At 44.0% G+C, this 26446-nt stretch overlaps 1 protein-coding gene across 2 annotated transcripts in view; it reads right to left on the bottom strand.

The window, feature by feature from the left end:
- The window catches only part of Cdk14 (cyclin dependent kinase 14), a 557511-nt gene that overhangs the window by 137557 nt on the left and 393508 nt on the right, over positions 1–26446 (bottom strand). For both annotated transcript variants that reach the window (XM_052173165.1, XM_052173164.1), the window contains exon 11: positions 847–910. In XM_052173165.1, the coding sequence (XP_052029125.1) occupies positions 847–910 (64 nt within the window). The remainder of the gene's footprint in view (positions 1–846; positions 911–26446) is intronic.

Raw genomic sequence — 26446 nt, 5'->3', positions numbered from 1 at the left:
TAAAAGTAGTGGTATGAGTTGTATTCCAGTTTTGCTCCTGTGGTGTAGGTGTGTGTGTGTGTGTGTGTGTGTGTGTGTGTGCGTGTGTATGTGTTGATTATATTGATATTGGGTCTCTTCTTCAATTTCTCTATCTTATTTTTTGAGATAAGGTTTCTCACTGAATCTGGAGTGCACAGATTTAGGTAGACTTAACCAGTCAGCACGTACCCAGTGATCTGCCTTTCTCTATTACCTAGGCCTAGGATTAGACATACCACCATACCCTGGATGCTAAGAGTTTGGACACAGGTTCTTACACTAATGCAGCATACACTTTACAATTGTTTTGCCATCTCTCCAGATAAGTTTTGCTTTTATAAGCAGGAAGACATGTTTAACTGATAATGAAATTATGTACTGTAAGCTCATCTAGTGGTTCTCAGCCTTCCTGATGGTGAGACTCTTTAATTCCATACCCCATATTGTGGTGACCCACAACTATAAAGCTATTTTCATTGCTACTTCATAGCTGTAATTTTGCTACTGTTATGAACTGTAATGTAAATATTTTTGGAGCTAGGGCTTTGCTAAAGGGGGTCTCAACCCACAGGATGAAAACCACTGATCCTGGGAAATCAAACATAGACCATGTGGTGAAATTCTCTCATGGTAGAGGGGCAGTGAACTGTTTTTTTTTTCTTAATGAATTGTGCAAACACAAGGACAACTCCAATAACACATAAAGTACACAGCAGCCCAGGTAAATGGACTATATCAAGGTTGCACGTGGCTTGAACACGGACATTTATGTAGTCGCCTTTTACACACAGGAAGAGCTTAGCATTTACAGTTAATAAAACATACCTGGCTTGAAATGTGGTAAAGAATGAACTCCAGGCCACGTGTCCTCATTTGGTGTTCCAAGAACCTAGTAAAGAACAGGAAATTGTGAAAACAGACATGATTTCCAAAGCACTCAGAATTCTCAAGTGCAGAAGCCAGTACACTGTGCAGTAAGAACCTCCAGATGTCTCCCCATTACCATCAGCCATGGTTTGCATTTCAACAAAAGCCAAGCCAGTTAAAGAGTCACCCAAGGGGAATCCCCATGTTTCTTACAAACGCAGTTGAAGGTGGCAAGTCAGGTCTGCGGTTCTGCCTCAAGCCCAGTGTGTGGGTGAAGAGTCACAGTGCAAAGTCCTCTCCACGGGACCTTGCAATGCATGCTGGTGCCCCTCACGACTCCCCTGGGCGCTTGTCCCACCCTACACTGTCACTGTGTATTGCTCCTGTTGAGGGAGTGCTGTCCCTGCTTCCCCTAATGTCCTCCGTCTCAGCAACATGATGTTCCAAAATTCAAGACGGTTTGACGTTCACACTCTTCCAGGACCCTTCAGCTTTAACCACTGTGGTTTACAGTTTCTTCTTGTCAAAATACTCTTTGATGGGCACAGTCTCTCCATTTTTTTTTCTTTCTATTTTTATTTCCACTTCCTCCCCATCTGCATTTGCTGTTGCAAAGGGACCTGAAGGATAGCTGGGGCTCCCATATTGACCTTGAGGGAGCCTTCATTCCTCTTAATGATCATAGCGAAGCTCAGCACCTCAGATGTAACATGTCCAACTGAAAAGTTAAGAGCCTTGAGTACAAGCTCGCTGGGCTTATATCCTCGCTCCTCTACCTTCTTGCCAGGTAAACATGGGTGAGGAGGCGCCTCAGAGGGCACCGCCTTCCTCATTATAAAGCAGAGAGCGATGGCAGCACCTGCCTCGTCTGTGTGGAGAATAGTCCATGGCTGCCAATAGAGAAATCATACTAGGTAAGTACCACAAAAGATTGCGCTGACTCGGGGATGCAGTGGCTTTTTGGATTGTAGCCCCCAGCCTAGGGTGCATTCAGAGCACGATGCTGCGGTCAAATGACCCTGGGCAAGCATGCAGAGCCACCAGGTGAGAAGAGTGAGAGACAAGGCTGGGAAACTGTGAGGAAGGGGGAGGGCTGGGTACAGAAGAAGGCGATACAGAGCTATGGTTAACACTCCGGGGATTTCAGGTTCCAGGGTTGTGTGCACACGGTGAGTGTTTTAGAAACATTCCTGCTCTGGCGAGTCAGTACCAAATACATGAACTCGAGTCCTCACTTTATTGCTAAGTCGGCCCACGAGATGATAAAATTCTTCTTTGAAATTACAGTTGGTTGATTTTGAAAACATTCATAAATACTAGCGTAGACCCTGTCTTAGTTACTTTCCTATTGCTATGATAAGACACGGAGATAGAAGTGTTTTTCTTTTTTTGTTTTTTAGAAGAAAGTGTTTTTCTGGAGCTTATGGTGTCAGGGGGTGAGACTCTGTTACCCTCGTGATGGGGAACATGGCAGCAGGCAGGAAGGCATGGTGCTGGGGAATAGCTGAGACCTTTCATTTTTATCCACAAGCACAAGGCAGAGGGAGCTACCTCTCAATGCTATGGGCTTCTGAACCCCCAAAGTCCACCCCTAGTACACACCTCCTCCAATAAGAGCTCATCTTCCCAAAGCAGTCCACATACTTGGCACCAAGCATGCAAGCACATGAGGCCATGGGTACCGTTCTCATTCAAACTGCCACAGAGCTACATCTACAAGATTACAGACTTGATGGGCTGTGTGGAGAGGGGGAAGACCATAGACAAGGGGGCAGGGGAAAGAGCACTGCATAAGGAATTCTGATAACAATGTCTCTGCAGAAGGCACTTTTCCAAGTTTTCAGGCACCACACCAAAGTTAAATACAACACGCACCCCACACACCCACACACACACAGGTTGAATTTTGCATGAATGATGAAGGAGTCCAGCAATGCTAAACTTTAACAACTAAGGAGAGGCACATTCAGCTAAACCGCAACATACACACAGTCTGTGCATCACATTTATGTCTCTGGATGTTCTAGGAACAAAGTACAGCCAGAGTAAGTCTTACAGCAGAAAGAACTTTCCTGGTGGTCCAGCCAATGTTCCCATGATGCCTGTATCAATAAACCCTTTTCCTAGGCATGGCCCACATCCTTGTAAGTGCTCTGTTTCATGGAGATTGGTAAACATTATGGCTTTCACATGAAAATTAACAGGAAAGAAACCACACAAGACTGTTATTTAATGTCAGACGTGGCAATCGGATTCCTGGACTCCATTTCTTTTGCAGACATTCTTGGAGCCTTTGCTCAGGAAATGCAAAGTGGGCAGACTGTTCACAAAGGAAAAGAAGAATTCCAGCACAAGCCTTTTCAGAGGGTGAGAGGCAGGGTGGGTTGAGTGGATGAAGGCCAGGGCAGGCCTCTATGCACTATGGAAAGTGTATATGCTTGTCTCGGGGCCAGATTTTTATTTTCATGAGCTAATAAGTTTCAGTGCCAAGTCATTTCTATGTTAGAAAGCAGAGGAATATTGCCTAAAAGTCAAAAACAGTGTTTTATGAATAAAATATGAAAAAGAAAATAGAATCTGTACTATCAGAATGTGAGAGTCCTCGCCTACGTAAGTTAATAGCTTTATACTATCTGAAGCACCCCTCATCAAAGGTTAACAAGTCACAAGAGCTGAAAAGTCTTTTGGAAAGTTTTAATTTCTTTTTTGAAGTTAATACAATGATATCATTTCCCCCTTCCCTTCCCTTCCTTCAATCCTTCTCACATATTTCTCCTTGATCTCTTTCAAAGTCATGATTCTTTTCATTAATTGTTGTTACATATATGTGTGTATATATTCCTAAGTATATAAGCACATCCTTCTCAGTCTATATAACCTTAGTTATCATGTATGTTTTTAAGAGATTAACATCTGGAATCACAACAATGACCAGCATATTACAATAACCCTAGTAGCGCAGTAGTGGCACACATTACCTTGGTGGTAACCAACAGCTCTCTAATCGAACTTAATGCCCACTCAACTAGAAAACTCATCCCCGGTACTGGAAACCTAGGCAACTATCCAGGGCTAATAAAGTCAAGGATCCTTGGGGGGGGGGAACCTGCAACAGCCATATTACTTAATCAGTCAAATCCCTAGTTACATCCTAAATCCTTGCCTTACATCCACAGATAACTGTGCTGTGTTTTCACCTGTCATCATGAAAACTTCTCTTTGCAACACACAGATCACTACAGAAAACTACAGTCAATCAAAATCCCGACTGATACAATCTGACACATAAGGAAGGCCTGATTAGGGATCAGTGCAGAAGAGGGAATGGAAAGACTGTAAGAGCCCGGGAGTTTGCTGTGAGACTGTAATGCCAGTCTCTACACCCATAAAGTCTCACCAACATGAGTATCCAATCACAAGCTGAACAACAATCATAGAGATGCTAAAGTAGGTGGGAAAAAGCCCATGAGGCCCCAACCCTACACAAAGAACTACAGGAAACTGAGGCATGTGGAGAGTGGAAGAAATAGTCTTCGCACCAGTTGGTTACACAGTACCAAATGGTCAGCCCTGAGAGGTCTTTTATACATTCATTCATGTAGCTTCGCCTTGAATCTGCCCAAGAGGCTTCATACCTTACACCTTCCCACAGCAGATGAAAGGCTGGGGACTCCTTTGGAGACACCCCTGGCCTAGTGAGGAAGGTGAAAAGAGGAAGAATTAGTTTCCTTCAGCATGATAAAAGGTCTCCACAGGGCACTGGGGTGGGTGTTGGGGAAGACCAGGAGCACAAGAGGATGCTATGCTTGGCTCTCAGGTGGGGGAAAAAATTCAGTTTGCTGGAAGCACAGTACTGAGTGGAGGCAGAGCTAATAACAAAGGCTTGGGAGCACCAGCAGACAACTGTGTGAGCATTTCATTTCTCAAAACTGCCTGGCCACCCTGCAGTGGTGGGTTCATTCCCTAAATGTCTGGCTTCTGCTTTGCCATGCTGGTCTCCCATCTCCTCTTTTAGGTTCAGTTCACGGGCCACCATTGCCTGAGAACATATCTGGACAACCAAGTTCAAGTCATGCAGTCTTGTGGTTGCATGAGCCCTTTTTGTAGACTTCTCTTGGAGATGACGTTTCCTCATTGTACTTCAAGTCTCAGAGCAGAGACCATGATGTTTACCTTTCAATTCTCAGTGCTCACAATATGTCTGATACTGTACTCAGAGTCAGAAAATATTGGTTAACTGACTGGATGGATAGATGGATGGTGTGTCTGCATGATATAAGTTCTGACTACAGGCTAGCCTCAGACTGGAGAAGATAGCATCAGGTAATAAATCCCCAAAGGCTACATTTATCTGTTGCAGTGTTATAGCGCCCATTTTCAGACTGCAACTTTTACTTTGAGAATTGAAATGATCTGTCAAGGCAGAGTGCAACTTCCTCAACTATTTTCTGGGATAAACATAACACTTGGTCAAATGGTGGGGCAAACCAATAAATTAATAAATTAATAGAGAGATATATATGCCAGCCATTATTTAAAAAGAGATATACTATATATCAGAGAGCAATCAACAGTAAAACACAGCACTGTTTTTGAAGCATATGTTCAAGTTATAACTATGTGTGTATATAGTGAGTCATGGTGCAAAAATGTTTATCTAGCTGGTTAAAAGCCAATTCCTATTCTAACAAGACGCTAAGAGCATAAATCAAGAATATAAGAGATAAAAGAAGTTTACACTGGAGGGCAGTGGATTTAGCTTTGAGCCTGTTAAATGTTAGGAGTGCCTTCAGGTCAAGAGAGAGGTTGTGTACGGGGCAATGGAATCAGATATGGGTCATGGGGAAGAATTTCAGACAGGAAGAAATACTTGGAACTCCTCGGCATATATGTGGTAATTGAAAACAAATGTTAAATGCAAGCTACAAAATGGTCTCACTCTCCTCTGTCTCCACACATGCCAGAGCTGTGTCTCTGTGTTTCACTGGGGTGTTTGACATCAGTTAAGACAAATAAGGAATGAACCCATCTTTATCAGTGCCTCTGATGTTGATGACTTATAGGCAATAATCACAGACTTGCTTTTTTGGGGAAGGATAGGCCCAGACACTACAGCACCAATCTGGCTCATGCCAGCCTCTGCTGTCAGGGAAAAGAATCTCTGTAGAAATATCCATTTTATAGTAAGATAAGAAAATAACTGGAGCTCAAAGTTCAAGAATTAGTGTTTTCTTGCAGTATTTGTTTCCCCCAAACTAGAAACAATGACAAGAATGCTCGTGTTTTCGCAGTCCTGGGGTTGCTTGCGCCTTGGATCTGCTAACGTAGAAGTTCATGGGCTTCTCCACCAAGAACTGCAGGGCTTCAGAAGAATACGGACTGCCAGAGCCCTCTCCATTGTGAGATGACCCCGAGGTCCCTAACAGAAACTCTAGCACAGGGTGCTTCTGGCCTACGGGGTGTGTGTAAAACTGGCCCACACAGGCAGAACTAACAGAAGGAGACAGGAATGCTGGATACTTCTCCATGCTTTCAGGCCTCATGAGCATGACCACAGAGGAACGGATGACTGTAAGCTCATGTAGCAGAGAGCACACACCACATAGTGGGACTTACAGACTGAGGACTGTAAGCTCACGTAGCAGAGAGCACACACCACATAGTGGGACTTACAGACTGAGGACTGTAAGCTCACGTAGCAGAGAGCACACACCACATAGTGGGACTTACAGACTGAGGACTGTAAGCTAGGGTAGCTGTGAACGTCAACGAATAGAGAACTGAATAACTCATTTTCATCTGAATCATAAAACATCTCTAAAATAATACTGCTTCATTGGTCCCACTGGCTCCTCAGTGGGAAGTCCTGACTCAGTAAAATTATAGGGCCATCATACCCCACACTCTGGACGAGATGCTTAAGAATGAGAAAAGCCACAGAAAGCTGACCCTTTGAAAATGCTTGTCTGGGCAGTGTGCTCTGTCTGGAATAAGGGTCACGTGGAAAGTCGGGACACCTCCTGTTGCCCAGAACTGCACAGAGCGTACTGTGGATGGAGATGATGAAAGACGAGAAGCAAAGGCTCAGGAATCTGCTGGCCTCCAGGACTGTGACAAGAAGGAAATCCTGAGAGCACATGATGGGGGAGGGGTAGGCACGATCGTTACAGGATGGGCTATGCTACGAAGGAGGAAAATGCAAGTAGCGCGGAGCCAAAGTTGGCCTGGGACAGAAGAGAGTACTGAATGTAAATTTCTGATGGAAGTCTCTGGAAATGTAGACTAAGTGCTTAAATAGTTATTGCTATGGTTTGAATTTGGGACTTCCTTACAGCCTCTGTCTCCAGCTGGTGGTGCTATAGTGTAAGGTTATGGAAACCTTGGGAAACGGAGCCTGACATTTAGCTGCAACCTAGATCTCTGCATCCTACAAGATGTGACCAGCCTCTCAACACCCCCCCCCCCCCCCACGGATGCTGCTGTTCCTGCTGCCATGCCTTCTCAACCACCTCTGAAACATCAGGCAGTAGGGGGAGGTTCCCTAACTCTTTGATTGGGTCAATAAAGATGGCAGAAGCTAATTGCTGGGCAAAGATATAGAGGTGGATTTTCCGGGTCCCAGGAGGAAGAAAAGGAGACAAAATAGAGAAAGAGCTTTGGGGCCAGGCCATGGAGGGAGAAGACAGACGCCATGTAGGTCTGGAGGCTAGTAGAACCTGTGGCGACCTCTGCCACCAGATGAGTTCCAATATAGAATAGCTGATGAGTTTAGGACTCCGATCCCAGCAGTTGTATCATCTGGCTGATTTTAAACATATTAAGATTGTCTGGTCTTTTCCATCTATGATGATTCAGAGGGGCAAGAGAGAAGGTGCAGCCATGGGGCGGTTGTTGGCCATCCGCAGAGCCAGCCTCGAGGGTGGATGGTCGGTGTAGAGCAATCCGGCGTTTATGGGAAAAGCCTTAGGTAGCCAGTGGCGGCTGAGCAGACAGCTGGCGGGCGGCTGCTGTTCCCAGAGCCTAGCTGGAACAAGCATGTTTTTAAAAATTACACACAACAGCAAGCCAACATAAATCTTTCTCTCCTTAAGATGCTCTGACAGGTATTTTTGTCAGGGTGATAAAAGAATCCAAGAGAGCCACTTTCTATTTATCTACGTTCTCAAGCAGTAATAAGAATGTCTATTTAAAAAAGTCAAGTAAAAACAACAATGTCTGTTTACACTGGAGTGGGCGATGGAATGAAGTAGAAATATCGCTCACTCTTTGTTAGACGTATTTCCACCTCTTTAACTTTGAATCACACACGGTACCTCCTACAACCTGAATTATACCTTCTCATCTACTCGCGCTGGCTTTGATTTTCAACTTGGCAGACTCTAGAATCATCTTGAGACAAATTTCTGAGCCTGTATGTGAGGCAATGCCTTATCATGAAGTTATGAGAGGTGGGAAGACCCACTATAAATAGGTGGGACGACATCACTCTCTGGGCTGGAGTCCTAGTTGCACAAGAAGAAATCTGGGTACCAGGACCCATAGCTCTCTGCTTCCCGGCTGTGGATGCAGTGTGACCAGCCATCTCAAGTGCATGATGCCGCAGTTAATAGTCTCTTCTTTAAGTGGCTTATGTCAGGGATTTGTCATAACAACAACACAAGCAATTACTGTGTTGTTACCTGTAGTGGTTTGAATAGAATGACTTCCATAGGCTCTGTGTTTGAATGCTTGATCCTCAGTTTATTAACTGTTTGGGAAAGAATAGGAGATTTGGCTTTGATGGAGAAGGTGCGTGTTACTGGAGGAGCTCTGTCAAAAGCCCACCCCAAACACAGTCTGCCTGCCTGCCTGCCTGCCTCTGTCTGGCTGTCTGTCTGGCTGTCTCTGTCTGCATGTCTCTCTCTCTCTCTCTCTCTCTCTCTCTCTCTCTCTCTCTCTGTGTGTGTGTGTGTGTGTGTGTCTGTCTCTCTGTCTCTCAGTTTGCTACCTGTGAACTGGATATAAAGCCCTCGGCTACTGATCCAGCATCACGCCTTTCTGCTTCATACTATGATAATCATGGACTAATCTTTAAAACTGTAAGTACCCTCTCCCCCCAAATGCTTTCTTTTATATGAGTTGCCTTGTTCATGGTGTCTCTTCACAGCAATAAATCAGTAACTAAGACCAAATGCATATAATAAATAGTATGGCCAAACTGAACGCTGGCGTGACTTTCTCTGATACACAGGAAAAGTGGAGGTGTGATGAGACTGGATTTGTGCCTCATCAAACTCCTGGAGCCTCATGTGGATGTGGTAGCCCAGAAACTGGGAGACGAATGAGGTCACAAGAGGAGGCTGAGGGAGGGGCTCGTACCTGGTCCATACACACACGGTCCACACGACAAGCACCACAGGTAGCTAATGCTGCTACGGTCAGTCCTCAGTTGCCGGAAGCCACACTTTGCTCTCCGCTCTCAGCGCTGGCCTGTGTGACCACGTCTGCTTTATGTGGATGCTTGGGATTAGAACTCAGACTCAGGCCTTCACTTCTGATCAACTCTTACCCGTTGAGACACTTCCTGAGTCTATCTCCATTTTGTTTCCAATGTTAATGACAGGATGATACATGTTATCTATAGCAGCTTTCCCACACTGGGAGATGTGAAAACCCAACCACAAACTGCTTTAGTTGGCAAATAGAACACAGCATGATACTTATTACCTCGATAAAAAAGTTACTCCCTTGTTTGGTTCTCTTTCCATTCTGTTGAGAATATTAAGAAGAAAAGCTTCTTCTTGCATCCGGGTGTTTGTTTTTACAACCTCCCAGGCACTCAGCTCAGATCCCCTGAAGGGGAAGTGGGACTTAGGTTCAAAATCCCGGGTGGGTAAGAGTAAACTTAATATTACCCCTTACTTATTTTCATTGATTTTATTTTACTTTATTTTCTATTATGGGAATGTTTAAGGGATTTTGATTTTTTTTAAGTGATATGAACAAGCAAAATTACTTGAAATAAGTTTATCGAAAGGAAAATGTTAAACTACTGAGAGAGGCCATGATGCTACAGCAGAGATCTCAGATACAGAGACAGAAAAGCTGACTGGGGGGCATTTATTGTCTGGGTGGAGGAGGGGATAGCAAGATTGAGTCCGTCATTACTGTGGTACCCCTAGAAAGGTACCACAGGGTAGGTTACTTTCAGGACAAGATGCCAGGAAGGAACTTCTTCTACCCTCTACACACGGTGAAGGGCAGGTGACTGGGGGCTCCTCGGGACTGCACCCAGAGCAGAGCAAATGCATATCAAGACGGGGCAGGAGTCTCTAAACTGTTTTAAACTTCTTTGCTTGCTATTTGTATGAACGTCTCAACCACTTTAATGTTACTTTCATTATACTTTCTGATTTTAATCTCCCTGTATGGCCTTAAATCTACTCCCGAAGCCCAGGCTCTCCCAGGAACCTATGGTTACCGTCCTTCCCTTATTTCAAGTTGTATATCCACACTCATATATGGTCCTTTGAAAACCAGATTTGATCAACTGCTACTCTGTAAGGAAAGTTCTTTGGTGACTCAAAAGCTTCTCACTGTGGCCAAGCCTCATCTCCCCTGACAAACTCCAGTTGCTGGCTGAGGCCTGCAGACCCCCCTTCCACTTATCTAATTGTTTACACATTCTTGTCCCTCCAGGCTCTCCCACTGACCCTTCAGTGCCTGCATCTGGCACATTCTCCCGCTAACCACAATTTTCCCACATGCAGTTCCGAAGCCTGGACATCTGTGCCCTCTCCATGTAATTAGCTGCTAATTAATTTTTCAGTTCCGCGTTGAAACCTTATTCTCAGGTCAAGTCCCACGACCTGTGTGCGAGGACAGGATTCCTGCGATGCCCAACTGCAATGCCACAGCTTCATAGCAACTGTCACAGATTAAATTCTAGTAAGTGTTTGTTGACTTCGCACTCAGTGATTTCTTTTTGTTTTCTTTTACTTCTATTTCTTTTACCTATCAAAGTCTACGGCATAAGGTAGGTGCTTAATACCTGTTGAACGAACTATATAGACTTGAAAGATCCTTATGAGTGACCAAATGGTATCAGGGACAGTACCACTAAGACTGTCCCTTTACATAGGGAACTAGGTGAAGCCACACCTTCCTATGAAATTAGACGTGACAAAGTCCATTCGGTGAGTAATTAGTTAATTAAATTTTATACAAAATGCAAATGAAATGGGTCCTCTTTCTGAATTCAGTGGAAAGGAGCTACACACTGCAACTTGGGCAGTGTATGTCAGCTTTAGCCAGGAATTAGCATAATTAGTTGTTATTCACTGATGTAACTTACTGCCCCCAAGAAACACAGATAAAGGTTACTGAGCTAGACAGTGGCTCAGTTCAAGAGCAGATCACTTGGCTGGAAAGGCAAGGGCATTAAGAACTGCACTTCCTGCCTCCCAGAGGACTGGGGAGTCATGAGGAATCCCCTTTGTTATTCTTTCCCTTTCAATACACACATATATAAAATGTGCCTGTGCACATATGTATCCTGCAAGTGTGCCCATATATACACACCAGCCCCCTCTTCAGCATTTCATCAGTGACTTGACAGGGGCATCCAGGAACTGTGTAGCTGGTCTTTGCTACTTTGTAGTTTCTTCTTTTTCCTCCCTTTATCCCCGTGGTTTCACTCCCCAACACTAGATAGGAGAGAAACAAGGATAGAGCGGAAAGAGAGCCCTGCATCTAACTTAGTTCCTTTTGTTTCTTTTTTGACTGTGGCTCAACCAACCTCCATAAATGACCAACCACCACCTACCCTGCCTCTCAGGCATCTATGTATCCTCTGAAAAGTTTCCAGATTCTAAATGTCACATAACCACCGAAACTACCTGCAGTTGGCAAAACCACACTTCTGGTAGAGCACTTGGCAAATCATAATCAGCTGCTGTGTGTAGTCTGAATCAGCATTACATCCCTACAACTAGGATTAAAACAAAAGCACATTCTTGTCTTGTCACAGGATTTTCCTGTCCAATTACATTAAGGCAGTGGGATGCCTGTGATTGGATAGGGAAAAGGTTAGGTGAAGCTGAGAGTTGCAGAGACAGGGAGCATCTTGGGAAAGCAGGGAGTAAGGAAGATGGTGGTGGATGTGAGTCAGCATGGCTATGACCAATCACAGGTTGGATATCATAAAGGTTAGAATGCTGGGATAATTTGTCAAGTCTAGGTTGGAAACTTTTGTCATTATCAATTGGTTCTGAAATTATTGTATTGGCATATTATGTATTGAAAATTATTGATATATAAATCTGTTTGGTTAATTATAATCATGTAGTATTTGTTTTTACCAGGTTACAGGTATGATCAATCTGCGAGGATGGCAGATCTATTTAGTTACTGAAATGTGGGATGGAGCTGGAGGGACCCCATCAGGACATAGTGTTGTGGCCTGCTGGTGCTGGTACCAGAGCAGGAATGTGGCCCAGTGGGGCCAGAGAACTAGCGGGTTGAGAGAAGCAGGAACGTGGACAGTTGGTGGGTTCATTTTTTTAATACTTCCCACAACACATTCTCATACTATTTCTGTGTTTTCAGAAGAAACCAAAAATTCCAGGATTCTCAAAAAATTCACTACGGAACTGTCTTACACTTTCAGATGAACACAACAGAGGAGATTGGTGGGGCTGGGGAGATAGCTCAGGGTGTGCAGGGGGCACTCAACATGCACAAGGCCCTGGTTTCAATCACAGATGCCCCCAAAGTGGTGAGGATGCTTAGTATTTAGCAAAGCAGGAACAACTGTCCACCTAATGCAGAGAAGGCTGACAGCAGTAACCATAAAGGCCAGGACTCACGCTCTACTCAGTTTTTCATGATGGAAAGAGTCAAGAGACACAAGCTACACAAAAACAAGAGCATATGCTGAGCCCGATGTTCAGCACTGGTATCCACGCTGAGCATGGGAGTGCCAGTGACTTTTTCTAACCAAAGGAATACAAGAAAGGTAAGATATCAATTGTTGGGTCAGCTGATGACGCCCATTGGGCTAAAGGACTTATTCCTGTACTGGCTTTTGGGGAGCAAACAACTCTGGTGGGAAGGTTGAGAGACAAGAAGCTGTGGTTGACCTAAGTCAACAGCCAGCAAAAAGCTTGGTCAGCCATCACTCCAATAGCCAGCAAGAAGCTGTTTCCAACAACCACATGAACTTGGACGTCTACCCTTATCCAGTTACCTCAGTTAAACTTGCAAGCCCCAGCAGATTCCTTGATTGCATCTTTGTGAAATCGGGAAGCAGAGGAAGCATCTAGTCCAAGTCTGGAAACTCCAAAACCCACAGAAAATTTGAGGCAACAAGCATGCATTGATTTGGTAAGATTTTGGTGACACTGTCACAGAGCAAAGAAAAGCGTGTGCTATGGCTGGCATGAGGAAGAGTGTGGCAATGGCAGATCCTGCACTGGCAAACGACTGAAAAAAGAAAAGGCACGTTACAACGGAAAGTATCCTGAAAGGCCAGAGGATGGTGGGTCCACGCGACAGCATCTGGAAATGTTTACACTTGTTGAGAACGAATGGTTTGGGCTATTTCCTCTAAGAGATGAAGAACCACATTGTCCTCTAGAGACGGACTTAAGCCGTCGCATATGTAAAGAACCAAGGGTGCAAGATGCTCACGATAACCGAGAAATGGGAAAGCCGTCAAGATGCAATGAGCACGCTCAGGAAAGTTGAGAGATGTAAGAGTTGCAGGATCTCAGTTTGCTTTCACACAGAGTAAAGAGCAGATTCTACTGCCAGGACGGAATGCACACAATGTACCACTGCGGCCTACCGTCTGCATGGCATGGCTATTGCCTTTATTCAGCTATACAGACAAAAGTGACTTAATGAACAAGTCTGACCTATTAAAAAGAAACCAGAGAAGGTACTCACAAAGGCTGTCCTTCCCTGCTAAACAGAGTAATAATGCTGATTATCTTTGCAGGAGGAGATCAGCAAATCATGTGGACATTGTCAGAACATTTTAGGGGAGCTAGACAAGCGAAAAAAACCATTTGTGTTTGTATGTGCACTTATCTACATCGTGTGTGTGTGTGTGTGTGTGTGTCTGTGAGCACATATCTACCCAGTTACATATGTATTTACAATTCTCTTCTTTCCTTTTTTCTATTTATGCTCATTTAATAACCTGTCCTTTATTATGATGGGTATAATATATATTGTGTTGAACATAATAAAAAAAGTTCTAACCAATTTGCCATGCCTGTAGGTAATGACCTATACTAATTTTAGTAGTTGCATGGGAAGTCTATTATGTGAAAATATAATGCTTTATTATTTGTGAGCTATTAGCAAGTTTTTGCTGTTATAAAAGTAATACGACTATGATACATTTATGCCTTTTGGGAACTTGATGAATTTATAACATATCCCACCTAGACTGCTGCAGATAATGATGTAAGGCTTTGACTATTCACTCTGGAAATGGCATGTAGGCTGGATGTGGGATCATGAAGACGGCTTTAAGCAGAATTGGGGGTGAGCTCTGGGAAAAGAAGGGGACCACCCAGCAGCTCAGGATATAGAGGATAGGGGTGATTTTAAAAATATATCATCACATGTACCCAGGAAGATGCAATAATGAAGCCCATTCATTACTTTGTATACTAACTTTAAACAGTTAACTAAGAAACAGTGGTAGGATAAAATAATCTCTCTTTAAAATCAAAACAAAACAAGAATGGATTGAATTGTCTCAATTCCCGGTTGTGCTTTGCAAGGCAGCAGAACCCATGATGAGTTTCTACAAGAGCAGCAAGCATTACATAGAAATGACCAGTAGGGGGAGCCTGCAGACCGAAAAGTAAAAGCTGCCTCAGAACGGGCCTCAGAAAGGGGCTGGAATTATTAGCTGGCGGCTCAGCTGTGCTGGATTGAAAGGGAAGATGTTTCCAAATTTTTACATTGTTTTCACCACGGCCAACGTTTAGATGGAAAGGAGCCCTAGTAAGTAGGGGCAGCTTTTGGAAACTGTTCAACACAAAATCAGATAGCAATGGTGTGGTTCAGTGGGGCTGGCCACACCAGGGACTCCTCTATAAGCATTGAGAAATAATCATTACTTATTCAATACTTATTAAAACAGCAAGACAAAGCAGACTATGAAGATATCCATGCAAGCATGGGGACAAGTGTGGGGACTTGCCAGACAGCGCAGTGCTGGGAAGGCAGAGACACAGCACTCCCCAGGACCTCTCAGCTAGCACAGGGGGGAGGGCGAGCTCCAGTTTTAGTGAGAGGCCCTGACTCAAACTACAAGGTAGAGACTGAGGACTGACAGTCATCATAGACCCTTGTCCTTTACACTCATGTGAACACAGGTATGCATGCAATCATGCACCGGTGCATGTATCCAGATGCACACACAGATCAAAATGAAAGAGAGCTAAGGAAATACCCCAGTCAGCAAGGTGCTTGCTATGTGAACATGAGGACGTGAGTTTGATCCCAGAACTCAGTCAGCTGCGGTAGTTCCGTATATGTAATCTCTGTACCAGGGAGGCAGAGACAGGAGGATCCCTTGGGCTTGCTGGCCAGTCAGTCTGGTTTACCCACGTTCCACAGACAGACCATGTCTCAAAAATCCAAGGTGCAAGATACCCGAGGAACAACAATTGAGGTCCTCTGGCCTCCACACGTACAAGGACATGCACACACATGAATGTGTGCCAATGCATCAAGTGCATACACTCGTGCATGTGATCTCTCTCTCTCTCTCTCTCTCATGTACACACACACACACACACACACACACACACACACCCCAGAAATCATCACTGAGACATTCCCACCCCAAACAGTCACTTTTACTGTCTCAAAGGAAAACAAAGACATATCAACTATCCTAAAACTCACAGATAATACAGCTAGGGCTGGGCCTCTGACTAACTAACTAACTAACTAACTAACTAACTAACTATCTAACTAACTAACCCTCAGAGGCTTCTCTGATAAATGACCTGTGGATTTGATTGTTTGCTTTAGCCTGGTTCCGGAGGCCACAAAAAGATTTGCAGAAGGGAGACAAAACAGTTGTTGAAAAACTGAGGAGAAACACAACCAACCAACTCAAAAAATGATTTGGGAAAATGTCCTGTAGAGCCAGCGCCCTCTGGTAAGAGCAGCTCACTTGAAATGTTTTGTTCCCATCTTCCCCAGTGCCGCCATCTTTCTCATCTCCCAGTTGCTTGGATTCCCAGTCTGCTTAAACAGGATGCGCTCACTGCTTCACTGCAGTGACTTCTTCTCAGAGCGAGTGAGTCACTGTGACAGGGCCTCAGACTGTCAGTCCCCAACTGTGCACCACAGGAGTCAAGGCAATGAGACATGGGTGCAGCAGCCAGCATGGCGGCTGCATGGGGCTGGGGGTCATAATGCTCCACACGAACACAGCTGGCCCACAGGAGCCCCACAGCAGAGCTTCGGGGGACCCAAGAAAGGGATGTGGGGACAGGAAGGAGCACTAGAGAGGAGTTGGGGACAGGAAGGAGCACTAGAGAGGAGCTCTGCTACTCAGCGTGGGTGAAGCAGTGTGGGGCAAGTGGCAGTGTGTCACCAGACAAAAAATCTGGTAAGGTCCAGTCCAGTAGATTAAGGAATCCCAGCAATTCTCGTAATTGAGAATGGTAGGTGTTTGAGTCTGCTCCAGACCGGATTCCTGTCTTGGAGCATGTGACCACCAAGACATCCATCCCACTAAGAGGGCCACGACAACTGGTCAGGCAGCAAGGAGCCCAGAGTTCTCCATGCTAATGAGATATCTAGATGGGCTGGCCCCCAAGGGTCTAGCCAATGACTAGACATTACTTCCTGGAAAAAGTATTTAATCTCTGGTCCATTCTGACTAAGTTGTATGTATCTGTTTTCTACCGTGAATAAACATTTTGGACAAGCAAGAAAGGACTCTCTCCTTCCTCAAAGACTGCCAAGCAAGGAATCTTCATCTATACAGAGCCATGCCTAAGTCTCCTGCAGAAGGCCTCTCTGCCTCCTGACTCTCACCTTGAGCTAAGCAGGATTCCCTCCTCTCCACTCATCTTAGACCCATGGCTACCCCCAGCCCTTTTTCTCAACTCCTTGCAGTTGAGTACCCATGCATTGGAGAACCACAGCCTGGCCCCAGCCTGCGCCATTTCTTACCCAGAGAAACACGGGCCGGGACCCATCTTAGGCTATGTCTCACCCCCCTGAGCAGGTGTCCCATGAGCCCAGCACCCAGATGATGGTAAGAAATGAATGTAGCCTCCACCTCTACATTTCATCTTCCAAAATGATATTTATACACTCCAGAGGTGAGGTGTCACAGAGAACCACACAGGGTTAGGGTGGCTCTGGAGTTAGAGGCTTCAGTAGCACAAATTCCAATGGATTCCAAGCACATGGGTATGGGAACCGCTGCTTAGCAAGACTCATCCTAACAGCCCAATACCCTTAACCTAAAAAGCACAAGTCAGAGAGGTCATGGCCACAGGTTCACCCTCACCAACACGAGATGATTTGTTCAGATAGCACCTGGAAGGAGGGGTGAAGGCTGGCGTTCGGGGCCATGGGCATCTCGGATGGTTCAGACTTAGGAACTGGATCTGCATTTTTCAAATCAGAACTCACCACATTCCTTCCTTTCCTCTCTGGGCTATCTCTTAGGTACCAGTGCCTACGACCTCTCCCCGGCACTGACACTGGTCCACTGCACTGAAACCCTTTCCTTTAGCTGAGAGCTTGATATCAGTTAAATGATAAATGTTAATGTTGATTGGGATTACCTCAAAGTTCAACGTGATAAAGTTGCCAATTGTGAAACACCTCGATTCCCAAAACTATTTTAAAAATATCTTTGTGGTAATTAGAATGATGTGTCCCTGATGAGCCTTGGGTAAGGGAATACTTGATCTCCAGTTGGCTGCTCTTCGGAGACCACCAGGAGCTATGGTCTTACAAGAGGAAGTACGTCCCCAGGGACAGGCTTTGAGGCTTCAAAACATATGCACTGTTTCCCTTGAGCTCTTCTGATTGTCAGTAACTCAAGATTTAAGTTCTCGGTTGCTGCTCCAGCACTGTACCTGCCTGCCTGCCTGCCTGCCTGCTGTCATGGTTCTCTGCTATGGTGGTGATAGTGTGCCCAAAATAAACTTTTCCTTCTCAAAGTTGCCTTGGTAAAGGTGTTTTATCACAGCAATAGGATATAAATATAATATTATACACAGAAGCATGTAAACATGAATGTATTATGTTCCTGTGACTATAAAAATACATATTTGTCACCTTAGAACAAGACAAATATATTTTCTCCCAGTGTGGGACCCTGAAGCCAGCAATAGCTTCAATGAACTGAAATGGAGGTATCAGCAGGGCTTTGATCCCTGTGCAGGCTCTGGGGAAGGACCCTGCAGGTTTCAGCACTTGGTACCTAATATCCTTGAGGTGTGGTCACATCAAGTTAGCTTCTTCCTCCATCCCCATACTGCCTTCTGTTTCAATCTCTGTGTACATCTTTCAAATAAGGGCAGAACTGATGGCCTGTCCAGATACAAAATGGTGTAAGGAGAAGGAGTTCTCAAGGCCAGTAACCCAACAGCATTTGCAAAGACCCATTTTCCCAAACAAGGTAAAATTAGGGGGTCCAACTAATATCTTAATTATTTATTATTTAGCTTACAATGGAGTGAAATTGACATAACCATTTCCAAAACCATTTCCAAAGTTTTATGAGCACTGCTCTAAATGCCCCCACCTACACACATGGACTCCTCAGAAAAGGCTGTGGAAACTATCAACAGTAACTCGAGAAATGTTGCCTTAGTGTTTGCAAGCTTAAACAAATTATTTCATGAGTTGTACGTCAGTCTAGAGAAATGACACAATATTGGAGACTGCTTAGAGAAGATCTCGCTCCTTAAGTGACTTAGGCAAGAGGAACAGAATCAGGAGCCGACTTGCATCCGTAATCCCCAGCACACAGATTTATTTGGGCAGACATTATTGATATGACTGTAATTTACCTCAGCTGACTTCTGAAGCACCTTATGCATGCGAGAGCAGTCAAGACCAACAGACCGAAGCTGAATGGCCAGCCCAACTATGTGACCCTCCCAGCTAAGTGACCCTGTCCCCTTCAGCAGGGGCTGCTGACATCCCGTGGATCTCCTGCACATACTTCCTTAGCTTTCAGAGTTAAGGATGGCATTCCCATCGGGTACTTCCCATGAAAACCAGGTTTGTGATCCCTTCTCACTTGACCCTGGCAATTGTAACACAGATGTTTCTCCTCAAACCAAGAAGAAAATATCTCTTCATTTTACTTTTCCTTCCTTGGACCTGACACATGAAATTGTGTTTGAATTAGCTTAGTAAGTTCCCATGAACTCACTAGGGCAAGAACTAGGTCATTAGATACCACATATGTAACTCTATGTTCTCCTGCTGAAATGGACTCAACCCCAATCATGTTTGGTCTATTTAAATGAAATGCCTTTCATTCAAATAATTTCATTTTTATTAAAAACATGTAATGTTTTCTATTATTTAATGTCTCTACAATAATATAACACTGTAACTAATCTTTTGGATTTTTTTTTATTTATTTATTGTTATATTGCAAATTTTATCCAAACTCTGGTGTCACTTCTGTGTGAATGAAGTACTGTTCGTCCAGTGTCCTGGTCATGGGAACAATTACTTCTTATAGGAAGGAAAAGTAGACCATGCTAAACTGGCGGTGGAAAGCTCCAGGAGACCTTATTAGCATTATTCTGTTAATGTGAAAGCAAAATACTGACACCCATCTGGAATTGAGTTCTCACTCAGAGACTTGTGAGAGACTCACAATATGTCCCCCAAAACAACAGTCCTATAAATGGTAGTAAATCTCCTGACCAATGCATAAAAGGCTGAAATCACAGAAAACAAAACAAAATTTTAAAAGGAAACCTAAACCATGCTTTCTGTTATAAAAGTCTTTCTAATAAGAATGTATCTGCCACAGACATGATTTCCTATGAGGGAGACAGCCAGGCAAAAGGACAAGACTTCTAGTCTCCTATCCAAGCTAGAGACTGGAAAAGTGATCCAAGACACAAGAAGGAACAAAATTGTAGTCTAAAGCTTTCTAGAGGATGGAAATATTCGGAAGGAGGCCCTAATCTGAACTCTAACTGCAACCCTCTAACTCAACCCTAACTTAGCCTAACCTCAATCTTCTTACCCAAACCTAGTCTTAACCTTAACCCCAACCCTCAAACCAAACTCTTAAGTCTAACTCTCTTATCCAACTCCTGCAACCCAAACCCTAACCTCTATCCCAACTCTAACTCAAACCCTAGCCCTCTACCCCAACACTAGCTCTAACCCTAACTCCAACCTTCTCATCCTAACCTTAACCTCAATCCTAACCTCTTACTGAACTGTAACTCTAAGCCTAACACTCTAATCACAACCTTCTAGCCCAACTATAACCTTACCCCAATCCTAACGCTTTACCAACTCTCCCTTAAGTGGGTTACTAGTTCTTAGAAGTATTAGTAGATCATGAACTGGCATTTAGTTTTATTACTCATAATCAGATTGATAAAGGCAGAGGTTCAGAACTGGAGTTATGACTTAGACCAGAGCCGCAGTGGCAGGATCAGAAGAGACATTTCAAAAGCACACCCTCCACTCTCCCCTGAGTTTTAGTACCAAGTCCAGGACCAATAGCAAGGTAGGGGCAAGGAGGCTTTGAGCAGGCATCTCCACTAGGTGACAGGCTTGGATTTTTCAGTTTCTTTCTCACAATATCTTATTCCTTCTATAGAATCATCTACTTGACATGTGCCGGGGCATTTGAGAGACAGCATATGAAACCTTTGAACAAGGAGTGTCTTTTCTGTACCGTGGTTCACTGGTACGGAGTGGGGGTGTAAGAAAGCACAGAAGGTCCTGGGGGCTGTCCCAGGAGGCCAGCAGTGTTCTTTAAAGGCTGTTCCTACACCGAGAAAATGTAGGACAAAGCCTGCGGTTGGAAAGAAAATCCATGCATTTACTGATCCTAAAAAAAAAGATGTTATTTTTCAGAGCTTTGAATGGGGCATACAGGGCTAAATGAGTTGTCACCAAACCTATGTAGGCATAGTGGCAGGACATTGCTAAAGAGGTTTATATCAACAATAGTTTTATTAAAAACACTTATTAAAATGTCTGCAATTATATTTTCCTGTATGTTGATCGTAGCTGAGGAGGTTTCTTGTATGTATGTAACTAGGGATTAGTATGGTTTGCCATACTAGTATGGAACTGGAAAACAAACCAGAAGTGGGGAAAGAGGGTGTCAGAGTGTGGAAGAATCTGTAGGGTGTTCAAATGGACGGAAGAGAGGAAAAGGGAGGAGAATCAACAAAAGCAATTTGCTTAAAAGTGAAGTAATGAAAGACAACACTGTATACAACCTTTGTAAACGTGCTGCATTGAAAATATTTTAACAGTTAATGTATATTTTAGTTTACATTAAAATTAAAATTAAAATTTTACATTAAAATTACACTAAAATTAAAAGTTTAATGTGTGCATAGTATTAAATTTTATTTATTAATTTATTTATCATAAATTTCCAAGCGTCTATTTTTGCCAGTGACTGTCCTCAGCTAGGACACAGCTAGGGAAAAAGCCAGAGCTTGTCTGGTAACACACATCATAAACGTCAGGAACCAAGGCTTATTCTTGTCCAGGGTTGACTTCTACCTACAATGTGATGCTGTCTTGGCACTAATCCGCCACTTTACCCGTTATCTTCAGTGGCTATCCTAGCTGTTAGTAGCTCAGGAACTGGTACTTAGTTTTGTTACTCATAATCTAAGACCAATCAAGCTAGGCTGTAAGAGGAGGCATTCTCTCAGGAATGATAGCACGGGCCACTCCTTATAGCCACTGTTACCTGGGGATGCGGCACTCTGCAGTTCTCTGGACAACACTGAGGTCTGAGATCATCACCAGTGTTATAGTGCATAGGCTGGAAATTATAGCCACTTCATCATAAGCAATAAATCACTTTCCATTCTCAGTACCAGCATACCTTATACCTTACTACTGCAAGCTATTTAAGTTTAATATATATATATATATATATATATATATATATATATATATACACACATTATATATAGCTGTGTCCTAGCTTGTGTATACACACACACACACACATCCTCTCTATATACATTATTGGCTTAAGAAGGATATGGCTTAGCACATTATTCTTGCCTATGCCTCCTGAGTTCTGGGATTATAAGTGTACTACCACACCCTGATAACTTCATGGTATATTTTAATGTACTTCTATATCAATAACACACATGGACAATTATTTTCAAATAACCAGAAATTGTAACAGATTATACATGCATCAGCTAAGTAGTCAATGCTTAATCATTCATTCTTCCTTATCGTTTGGTTAATATTTTTGAACACTGGCAGGGAGAGTCAGCCAACAGTCTCTGTACCTACTTAAAGACACCAAGGAAAGAAAAGTGGAAAAATGTCCTAGAAGAGTTCCTGGCAAGAAGCACATAGTTTTTTAATGTCTCCTGAACCATGAGACTGTGGACAGTTTCCAAAAAGAGGGGGTGCATGTGGCTATGATCCTGATTTATGCTGACATATAGACATGGCGTCTGAGACAGGCAGAGTGACTTGCCAAGGGTTACACAAGCTAATGGTGACTGGTGGGTGCAAGGGAGAGCAGATGGTTTCTGAACTCTGGGGACACACCCACATTAGACTACACGAGGAAAATAACTGCAATGCACATGCTGACCTTCAATCGAGAGTATGCCCCCATTTCACCATGAGTGGGGATACAGAGCCTGGACTTATTCCCTGGGGTACGTTAATCGCACCTCAGCAGCACCAGTCTGCCTTGTTATTCTTCAAAAAGCTGTTTGCTCGCGGGATGACCGGAGAGTCTCAGGACACTTGCAAGCTGGGTTGCCATGTTCAGGAAGGGATAAGGTTTCCCTGAAGTCAAGATCTGGACAGCCAACAGCATGGCCCCTGCCTCCGCTCAGCTGCTGCAGCCCAGCTGCTCCTCACTGCTGCAGAAGCAACACAGCAGCTCCCCCTCCCCCAGGCACAGGTCACAGGGACAGATGCTGTCAGAAAAAGGAGCCAAGGCCAGTCCCACCAGGGCTCGGAGGCTCCTGGTACTCTAAGCTTCCAGAGAAGCCAGCAATTAGCCTTCTAAATGAGCTTGCCCGGATCCGGGTTTTTCGACCTTTCCTGTCTTGTTTCTTTGTCATAGTAATAGGTGTCCAGTGAAACAAACTGGGGGCGAAAGATGGGCACAGGAGGGAATTTTGGAAGGTAAATTAGCAGGACTTGGTTGTCATGAGGACCTGAGCTGGATTGCCATAATCTATGTGACTCTATGTGACTATAGCCTAGAATGGTAGTGAATGTTTATAGTCCCAGTTCCCCAGTACTGGAGAGAGAGGGGCGGGGCAAACAGGGTAATCTTTGGGGACTCACTGGACAGTGGCCTAACCTACTCAGAAAGTCTCTTACCAGTGAAAAGACACTGTCTTGGCCATAGTAAGCAATGGAGCCAGGTATTGAGGAAAGACACCTGACGTTGACCTCTGACCTCCACATGTATATTACACATTCATGCATAGCCGCCCAGTGTCCCACTCCCATCCCAAATCAGCACTTCCTAACAGCCATCTCATTCTTCAAGAATCCTAGGGATTCATCCTTATACCAAAATAAAAAAATTAAATTGAAGTTTCCTTTGTGTTGTTCCTATTTTTCTACAGAGCTGTAGAGACCGCATGGGCAGTTGGCGCCAACTCTTCGAGGCCTCAGGATCACAAATGATGCCTCTTCAGACTACGCTGAAATCAAGACAGAGTTATTTGTCTTTCCTTCTCTTAATAGCCTGTGCCCAGAGACAAAATCCACACAATTGGGGTTGCCCATAGTCCTTAAAGTAGTGGACCTGAAGCTAATAATAGGCCCCCTCCTTTCACCATGGTCTCATGCTGCCTTCAGTGAGTGTGAGCACCATTTCACAAGACAGAAGTCATAAGACTTTCCATGCTGCTCCCGAATTAACCACCTCCTAGTTGAATTGACCACCAGGGTTTCCCTAAGATGCCTTTTAAAAATATTCATTTTAGTCTTGTGCAACTCCCCTGGGAGGAATCTCTCTCTCTCTCTCTCTCTCTCTCTCTCTCTCTCTCTCTCTCTCTCTCTTTCTCTCTCCCCCTCCCCCCCCCACAAGTCTTCACAGCAGACTTCAGAAAAAAGAGATCTGAAGAAAGTGACAGGTCTGACTACAGCAGAGTGTGACAAAGCAGTTTGTGGTGATGTGTGCTAGCTGTGTAGCTATGTGTAGCTATGTGTTCCAAACTGATCTGTGGCTAGATTAGAAGCTAACATTGAAACTATACAGCTTCTCCTACCCACACCCGAAATGTCCTCATATTTTAGTTGACTCTAGTGGTAGAAAGGAGGTGATTGAATAGGATACCCATAGACATATCTCCCCATTTATATGGTGACTTGAGGATACTCAGTATAATCTGCATTCAAGGCAAAGTTGCGCCTGTGGGTAGAGTAGAAAACTCATAGCTGGAAACACAGGATGTCAGGCTTCGGGGAAGGTATAAGACACAAGAGTTAGGTGCATGTGAGGAGCTGGAAAGATGGGCAGATGTGCTGAGGGAGCATAGGCTGTGGGCTAAGGGGGAGCTATCTGCAGTGCCTCCACACACCTCACTCAGTCCTTACAAAAGTCTAGGTAGCCAGATTCTTCTGCATTGCAGATGTAGAGGGTAAGATTTGGCTGAGGAAAACTAGAACTAGGCTCAAGAGGCAGGACTTACAGGGATGGTCACTCCTGGGGATTCAAATTAGCAGAAAAATGTCTAGAGGCCCTTTGCAAAACTAAAATAGAATTACCAGATGGCATGGTAATCCCAATTCTGGGTGTCTACAGCATAAGGACATGGAATCACCAAGTTCACGGAAGCATTACAACAGCTACAAGCTGGGAAAAACCTGTCAATCAACAGAAGAGTATGTAGAGATAGTGCTTTAGTTCTGTGGTTGAGCCCTGTCCTAAAACATTTACGGTTTTGGGTTCAGTCTCAAAGAGAAAAGAAATTCAGTAACCCCTACTCTATTCCTGCTTCTAGTAATTCACTTCCATACACATGCACATGAGAACTGTGGTATTTCACTGCCCAGCTTACTTTATCCAGGCTAAGTTCTCCAAGCTGATGCAAGTTGTTACAAGTGACCAAATATCCTCTGTTGCAAAGCCGATTCGTGTGTGTGTGTGTGTGTGTGTGTGTGTGTGTGTGTGTGTGTTGCCGAGTGTTGGGGGGCTATGTTTGTATGTCTCTGTGTATCTGTAGACAGGATGTCTTTCTGAAGGCCAGAACGCCACATCAGGTATTCTCTTTTATATCTCCATATATTTTTTACAGATTTATTTACTTATTTTATATATGTGAGCACACTGTTGCTGTCTTTAGACACACCAGAAGAGGGTATCAGATTCTCATTACAGATGGTTGTGAGCCATCACATGGTTGCTGGGAATTGAACTCAGGACCTCTAGAAGAGGAGTCAGTGCTCTCAACTGCTCAGTCATCTCTCCAGCCCCTCCACATTAGTTTTTAAAACAACTTCCCACTGAACCCAGCACTCACCGATGGGCTCGTCGGCTCTGAAGACAGCTTGTCTCAGCCCTCTCCCACCTGCAACCAGATGTAAGTGACCCACCGTGCCACACTGCTTTCATGTGCTCTGGAATCAGTTCATCACCCTTGCACGATGAGCACTTTACTGACTGAACATCTCCTCAGCCCATCAGCCATCATTTGTAGTTTAGAGTGACGCTCTTGCTGAATTCTAAACTCAGAATGTATCCTCGAGGGTGAAACTGTCTATTTTAGGCTAGATGCTTTTTTTTTTTCTTTCTGATTGGGAAACCATCAAGACATCTCAGAGGTATCAGAAGTGTAGGAGTCATCCTCAAATGATTAATACCCTTCCATTTCTTCATCATTTCTGCATTTGGCTTCAGCTAAAAGACTGAGAAGGGATCTTAGTAGCTTCAATAATCCCTTTGTGAGTCATAGTGGGAAAGAGGACAAGAACCCATGCCCCACAGGACATGGCCTTCAGTCAGACAGAATGAGCTACTTTTATTAGTTCTGAGTGGTGGATAAAACATGTCTAGATTTGGATCCGGGCCTGCAAATCACCAATCACATAATCATGGCATGAGAAATCATGATAAAATAATGGCTTCCCAAATCAGCCACCTATCAGACTGAATTTAAATAGTTTGAACTCTGTAATTTAGGTTCATCTATTTTAGTTAACCGTCCTATACTTCAGATTTCAGTTTGGCAAAAAGGGACATAATTCATTGGGATTTGGTAAGAAGACTGAATGAAGCAATATATGTAAAGTGCTGAGAACAGTCTAATGGTGAAATGTGTAAAGGTTCTCGTATACTTAGCTACAG

Source organism: Apodemus sylvaticus, chromosome 2 (assembly GCF_947179515.1).
Source record: "Apodemus sylvaticus chromosome 2, mApoSyl1.1, whole genome shotgun sequence".
Taxonomy (NCBI): domain Eukaryota; kingdom Metazoa; phylum Chordata; class Mammalia; order Rodentia; family Muridae; genus Apodemus; species Apodemus sylvaticus.
This window is presented reverse-complemented; position numbering and strand designations above follow the sequence as displayed.